The 7,953-nt window shown below is 42.2% G+C and overlaps 1 protein-coding gene across 1 annotated transcript; it reads right to left on the minus strand.

Moving 5' to 3' along the window:
* Window positions 1-3,069: 3,069 nt before the first annotated feature.
* Window positions 3,070-7,185, minus strand: LOC135522328 (E3 ubiquitin-protein ligase RNF183-like). Its single transcript, XM_064948473.1, has 2 exons — window positions 6,984-7,185; window positions 3,070-6,220 (listed from the first exon to the last, which is right to left on the minus strand). The coding sequence occupies exon 2, from the start codon at window positions 6,113-6,115 to the stop codon at window positions 5,177-5,179; it is 939 nt and encodes a 312-aa protein (XP_064804545.1). The 5' UTR covers window positions 6,116-6,220; window positions 6,984-7,185; the 3' UTR covers window positions 3,070-5,176.
* Between the last annotated feature and the right edge of the window lie 768 nt (window positions 7,186-7,953).

A 7,953-nucleotide genomic window follows, 5' to 3' on the forward strand; every position in this document is an offset into this window, starting at 1 on the left:
TAGCACATTTTTACCGGAAGCCCCGCCTTAACCGTCACCTTGAGAATTTATCCAACTGTACCAAATAGGGCTGACCGAATACAGTATAATTCATAAACATCAAACTGAATGACACTGTGTACTAGTCTTAAGTCTATTTTAGATACATATATTTGAGAGCAAGGTTTTTTATTTTGTTCTTAATGTTAATTTATTTTCCCCAAAATATTTATAGTCCAGATATTTTCATAATTCATGAGTGTCTTACATGGTAAAAAATAATCCTGTATTTTTCCAGGAGTTTTTCGTGTTTACAAATGCAAAAATATTCCATTCAGCACAAGGGCTGTAGGCCTTTATTGGTCATAGGCCTACTTACCATTGCAGTAACTAATGGAAACAACATGCAATCAATTATCATATATTTCAGAATCATCTAAACGTGCATAGGCTATTACATTCTAGATAACAGAATATACCATTATTCTTGGTTATTCATCAAAAAGGCAAAATGTGGCTTCAGGCCAATAACAATACATATAATGTATGTACTATACAATCACAGTTGACACCTGTCTAGAATCAAAAGAAGAAAGTTGTCACTGGACTTAGATCTCATTCTTGTAAGGCAACCTGGCATAGTTATGCAACAGGATAGGCTTATATAGTCTATCACACACCCATTTGTTTGCACCTTTAGTCATGTGATAATAGATTCCTAACTCCTTTGTGTCCGTGACAATACATGGAACATTTTGTATTTCATAAGGTGTGAAATTATACACTGAGTGTACAAAACATTAGGAAAACCTGGTCTTTCCATGACATAGACTGACCAGGTGAATACAGGTCAAATCTAGGATCCCTTATTGATATCACTTGTTAAATCCACTTCAATCAGTGTAGATGAAGGGGAAGGATGTTTAAGCTTTGAGACAATTCAGACATGGATTGTGTATGTGTGCCATTCAGAGGGTGAATGGGCAAGACAAAAGATGTAAGTGCCTTTGAACTGGGTATGGTAGTAGGTGCCAGGCACACCGGTTTGAGTGTGTCAAGAACTGCAATGCTGCTGGGTTTTTCATGCCCAACAGTTTCCTGTGTGTATCGTGTGTATCAAGAATGGTCCACCACCCAAAGGACAACCAGCCAACTGTGAGAATCATTGGAGTCAACATGGACCAGCATCCATCTGGAACACTTTTGACACCTTGTAGTCCATGCCCCAACTAATTGAGGCTGTTCTGAGGGCAAAAGGGGTTGCAACTCAATATTAGGAAGGTGTTCCTAATATTTTGTACACTGCAACCTGAGGAGAAGACTACAAACAATATATAGTATCAGGTTAAATCAAAAGAGGGTTAGATTGATTTGATGGAGTTCATAGCATAATTATTTCCTGAACAATATTGAAACAAATCTGTCAGATGTTTTGTTTATTTCTAATAATCATCAGAGCTAACAGAGATCTTTGGCTTTCATACATATATTGTCAAAACAACTGAGTGACTTATCAACTGACAAGAAAACATGTCATCGTGCTGCGTGTCTCAAAGTCAGGTGCTCACAGTTCATCGCCTTTCTGGAAGTCCCATACAAAGGGCTTTGAAAATATTAAAACAGCAGGTACACTACAGTGTGTTTTCATATTGGACATTCCACCCTGGGGCCAGGGAGAGTCACCTATGCATATGTGTGTGTGTGTGTGTGTGTGTCTGTCTGTGTGTGTCTGTCTGTGTGTGTCTGTATGGGTGTGCACTGCCCTCTGAGGTCCTTTGTTCAGGAGATTGGTGTCAATCAAAGGCTGTTAATCAAATGGACTTCCACTTTGTCCATTCAATGACTCACCCTGCAAAACCAAACAAAAATAGGCTACATTGTGAAGCATATTGTTTTGGACATATTTGTCATTACATTGGGGTATGGTTTTCATTGGGTATAGCACACCACTTTTCATTGGTTCAGGCACAGTAAGCTATGGCAGAGGCATAATTCTGAAATCTCAATGTTCTTCACTCACCTGTTGAGCAATACTTTTGACAGAGGTGCTTTTTCCTCTGATCGTGGTCTGTCCTTCCACGGCAGCTTCACCTACATCACTTGGCCTGGACCTGCAGAACACTCCCAGTTTCACATGCATTATTTCAGACACAAACACGGTGAAAAATATGCATCTGTTCTTCAGAGTAGACCAACCATTTAGGATAATAGCAGGGATCATATTTTCCTCTATTTCCTTATTGTGCCAAGTTATGGTCACATTCAAAACAGCAGGGGAGGTTTCTATAATTTTGTCCCATTTTTTCTCATAGTTCCTACGAGTAATGCCATTTTAAAATTCTTTCAGATTGGGTAATTTTTCATTTTGGGCATTTGGCATATTCAAGGAGCACGGGACCCCTGGCGCACAAATTCTTGGCTCCGAAATCTTTGCTTGACAAGTATAATTTACCGACTCATAATCTCTCGTCTTGGTGTTCGACTCATGTTTATATTCCAAGAACACTCAATTTCCAAACTCAAGTCGTTCTTGAAAAAAATACTTCCATATTGAGGGAGTTCGTTTTGGCCGCACGGGGTCGCATACAGCTCCGCAAGCCAATCCGAGGTTGTATCCCGAGGTGGCAGGCCGCTTCTTGTTTGCTTGATTCCTGGCTAGGATCTTCCCTCGACACCGTAGAACATTGGACAAAGCAGAAGCAGAAGGGGTAGAAGCCATCGTTGCCGATATTCTAGTGGTGAATGTCCGCAATGTTAATTCTATTCAGTCACACATCTACCAATAATTTATGCAAGCACTGTAATTCAAGAGGAAAACATATCCATGTTTGACGACATAGTTATTCAACGGGGAACACTCACACGGTTAGGCCAATATCCAGTTTGCGTCAAGGGTCTTTCTGGACCGGGGTCTGGTTCACCTAAGCAGAAGCTCCGGCCGGGCCGGGGTCGTGAGTATACTTTGTCAACGAGGGTGGGTCAATGTCCATAGGCTACAAACTTTTTTGAGAGGAATGGTGAACGAGGTTTGGTCCCTGCACAAAGTTGAAATAGATTGCATAAAACGGGTTTAAATTGATTAGAATAGAATGGCCTATGGGCAATTTATATAAAGTCACAATTTACAACACCTATAGCATTCTCTCTGGCTGACATAATGTCAAAGATTTGAAAATACATTAAAAGGATTGTTGTGTTATCTTTATGGGAAGATGTAAACAAGGCTAATCTGAAATAGTTGGCCCTATTGTATGTCCCTCCTATAAACACACACACACACACACAGAGAGAGAGAGAGAGAGAGAGAGAGAGACATCAATGCTATGTAATTACAATGTACCTGCCTACAGTATGTGTATAGAATTACTTGCTTTAGCATCACTAAATAGAACTATAAAGTGGGAACCTTATAATGAATATGTTTACCGTAATAATTACTTACCATGATGAATTTACCATAAGAACATTAAATTAAATATAGGTTGGACTGGTGAACAGTGGTTGAAATAGACTTATGTCAATGCCAACACCTGCTTGTAAAATAGGCAAAGACATACTAGGTGCACGGTAGGAAGGTTCACGGTAGGAGGTTTGTCTGTCACACTGACAACCATAGAAATGAAAACATAGCTACTACAACTAGAACTAGTCATGAGTGACACTGTTTCACTGATACATACACTGAGTATACCAAACATTAGGAACACCTTCCTAATATCCCCTTTTGCCCTCAAAACAGCCTAAATTCGTCAGGGCATGGACTCTACAAGGTGTTGAAAGTGTTCCACAGGGATGCTGGCCCATGTTGACACCAATGCTTCCCAAAGTTGTGTCAAGTTGGCTGGATGTCCTTTGGGTGGTGGACCATTCTTGATACACACAGGAAACTGTTGAGTGTGAAAAACCCAGCAGCATTGGAGTTCTTGACACAAACTGGTGCACCTGGCACCTACTACCATACCCAGTTCAAAGGCACTTACATCTTTTGTCTTGCCCATTCACCCTCTGAATGGCACACATACAAAATACATGTCTCAATTGTCTCAAGGCTTAAAAATCCTTCTTTAACCTGTCTCCACTTATCGAAACTGATTTAAGTGGATTTAACAAGTGGCATCAATAAGGAATCATATATTTCACCTGTATTCACCTGGTCAGTCTGTCATTGAAAGAGCAGGTGTTTTTAATGTTTTGTATACTCATAGCTTTCAGTAAAATGTTAAAACAGTACACACACACACACACGGAACCTGTCAGGAAATAGTATATTCAAGAAAAAGAAAACTAAAAGAAAATGATTCTCTAATGGGACTAAAAGAGGAAGGTGCGACCAAGGTGCACATGTCATGGAACGTTACGCCAGACAAAGATCTTATCAGAAATCAAATCAGCACATTTGGTTTTACTGTAAGGCAACGGCATGTAACATGGCACTGGGCCTATTGGAAATGTAATTGTTTTTTTCAGGGTGGTAGGATACCTCTGCTATGGCAAGAGAGACCTAATTCCATTGTTATTTTTATCTCTTTTTTTTTTACAAATGTATTATTTTTATTTGAACTCCATATGTATATTCATATTTTGTACTTAAACACACATTAGTTAGACATCAATGAATGTAAAACAAAATCATTAGAGGAACATTTTTACTTTGCGATGTAAAGAATAAGATAATGCTCAGTGTAATCAAATCCTCTCTAATTTGTAATAATTCTCCATGGAAGACTTCAGTGCAATTACATAATACACCACTTTTTAATTAATTACATTTCCCCAGACAACATCCATTGTCCACTCTCACTTCACTGCAATAGCTGTCCCGTTCACATTTGGGTAAATGTTCCTTGTTCATGATGTGCATACTGCAGGAAGGAAGACAAAATGGTGGATAAATAATAAGTCTTGATACACTTTTCCCATTTGTAGTTCTTGTGCATCAGTCCTTCATAAACAACATGGTCCTTGTTATGTGTTGACCCCAGTTGAGTGTGCTCTAGTGCTTTCAGGGTCACCTTTCTTTTCAGTTCATTCACATTTTCCTCACAACTGAGTATTAGTAAAGAAAATGAAATGGCAGATACTAGGATCCCTGACAATCTTTTTCTTCTCAAAACATCAGAGTGATTATCTCCTCTGGTCTTACTTCCATTCATCCCACCACCATCCCCTCTTTTCCTCAGAGTATTTGACCCCCTAGTTAACCCGCCTGTGGTTGGCTAGAATTCCCCTGCTGCGGTTTGCTGCCGTTGTGGAGGACCACATTGGGCATGACCATGAAGGCCAGGATCCCCATCAGCATCAGCGCCACGGCGATGGTGATGATGGACGCCATCACGGTGTAGTAGCACTGGTCCGAGCGGAACATCCTGCGCAGGCGACCTCTGACCCTGCTAGGGGGGCGACCCACATCCACGACAGTGGCGAGGCCCTGGTCCATGGTGCCCAGCTGGAGGTCGCTGGAGGCCTGTCGGTCCTGCTTCTTGAGAGTGGGCAGGGTGAGGCTGGACTTGGCCAGGCTAGTAGTACCAGGAGGGGGCTTCTTGAGGACCAGCTTGCCCTTGCTGCGCTTGAAGCGCACGGACAGCGCCCTCTGCATCTCAGGAGGGAGTTTGCGGAAGATGTCCTGGTTGTTGCCCAGCTGGGGCAGGTTGCGGCCATGGGGCAGCTTGGTGAGCTCTCGACACACAGGGCAGGAAAGAGACTTGAGCTCTAAGGAGGTCACGTTGATCCGGGCCAGGCATTCCAGACAGAACGTGTGCCCGCAGGAGAGCAGCTTGGGGGTTTTAAAGACGTTGTTGTATTCGCAGAAGCAAACCACGCACTCAGTGTCCTCCAAGTCATTTTCCTGGGGGTCAGACTCCTTCCGGTTGCTGTCATCTCCATCCCTGTCTTGCCTCCTGTTCTCCTCGCTTCTTCCACGCTCTCTCCTCGAACCTTTGTCTCTCTTTCGCTCCCTCCTTCTCCCAGATCCCCCTCCTCTCTCTGAGTCAGTGCTCATGGACCTACGCACCTTGGTGGATTTCTCCTTTTTCTCCTTCTTGATGCTGTCTTTGCTGTCAGGTTTGGGTTTGACGTTGGGCGGCTGTTTGGCCCCGCAGCCTCCATCGGCACCCTGTCCTTCCCTGTCGTCACTCATGGTGGACAGAGATATGCAGAGGTGCTGTGGTAGACGTAGCTGTGATGGCTTGAGTCAGATGGAGAGTGACAGGAAGTTCTGGTTTTTCACGTCTCTCCAGAGGAGCTGTGTGGGAATGTGAGATAAGGCAATTGGTTTGTCACAGAGCTAATTTAGTTCAGGCAACATAAAGAGCATAGGGAGTGCATTTCTAGCAAGGACGCAACAAAAAGTACCTCTTGTCTAGCTCAAATAGGTAAAGACAGGGAAATATAGTTTAGTCTGTGAATATACTGTAACTCATTACTTGCCATACAATCTATTGACTAGAATTCAATTTACACAAGCCAATGCTATTTTTGAGTTGTCATGCCCTCTGCTCGTTTGTGGATATGGATGAGCCATTGACAAACAAGACATAGCCAATGGTCTGTACAACTGTGTCAAATGTAAATTACATTTGAACTTATTTTTTTACCTTTATTTAACCAGGCAAGTCAGTTAAGAACAAATTCTTATTTTCAATGACAGCCTGGGAACAGTGGGTTAACTGCCTGTTCAAGGGCAGAACGACAGATTTGTACCTTGTCAGCTCAGGGGTTTGAACTCGCAACCTTCCTGTTACTAGTCCAACGCTCTAACCACTAGGCTACCCTGACCAGGAACATGCTGAGCTACTGAAATGCTAAATTCACATACTTTAACACATTATCTAGTAGAGGAAGTCACTATGGGATTTTGTATCAGTTACTCAACAAAAGTTGCATTAGTTGTAACAGTCATCAACAACATTGCAAACTATTAGCAAATAGTGATAAGCAAGAGTATGGGAGAGTATGGTACATTGAGTTCTCACAATGACAAGTTCATCATGATCAAGAACACTTACCTGTGGCGGTAGCATGTACCAGTCCGTCAGAGATGGTCCTTCATAGAGTACTTTCCCAGTGGAGAAAATCCCATTCAGTGAGTCCCTTGCATCTCCATTGAGACAATAACATTCCAAGTGGACCTTACTCCTCCAGTTTTCCCACTCTTCTCTTCGCTGTCTCTCCTTTCCCTTCTCTCTCGATCTGTAAATCTGTGTACGGTATCTCCTCTTTATATCCCTCCCTTTTCCATCTGCGACCTCTCACTCCCTCTCGTCTGACCAGTCGTACCAGTTTATTTGGCATTTAAACCACTGCCTCAAGTTTGTGTGCATCTCTGGAATGTGAGGGTAAAATCAATACTGTTATCGCATGATGTTTTTGTATCTCATTGTGTGTATTTGTACATAGTTTCTGGAACCTGTAGAACTGTAATGTGGGTAGTCTGGGTACCGCTGCAAGACATGTTTTCCATGTCTGTGTGTGTAAACATTTGAAGTTTTCACGACACGTCAATCTTTGCATAAACTGTCTTAACATGCCCTTAATGCTAAATTTATCTCCAATGGCCACTACAAGTTGTTTATCGTCTTACTTTAAATCCCCCATTCCAAATGAGCGTTTTGACATTCTACAGACTACAATGTGGAATGTGTTCGTTTCCTTGTCTGCTGTGGGGTCAGGGAAGTGTTCGGCTGCATGGAAAACTCCACTCGACTCTTGAAGCAGTGCACCTAACTGCCCACTGCACTGCAGCTCATGTCATGATGCTTACTTGTCATACCTAAAGTGTTTGTGGCATCAGACTAAAGCTTCACATGCAGGTTTACAATAATGACAAGACAAACAGGATCCACCCAAAAGCACTCAAGGCGATCTGCAATGGTTCAGCGACACCATTATGCGGTTTTATATGACAACATTGAGGTCCAATGAACCTCACCCAGAACTAAAAATGTGCAAATAATTTCATTCACAAAGCCCTTTTAG

Source organism: Oncorhynchus masou, chromosome 30 (assembly GCF_036934945.1).
Source record: "Oncorhynchus masou masou isolate Uvic2021 chromosome 30, UVic_Omas_1.1, whole genome shotgun sequence".
Classification (NCBI taxonomy): Eukaryota; Metazoa; Chordata; class Actinopteri; order Salmoniformes; family Salmonidae; genus Oncorhynchus; species Oncorhynchus masou.

Bases quoted from the DNA above. Each gene is read 5' to 3' on its own strand.
- LOC135522328 (XM_064948473.1), bottom strand. From the start codon at position 6,115: ATGAGTGACGACAGGGAAGGACAGGGTGCCGATGGAGGCTGCGGGGCC.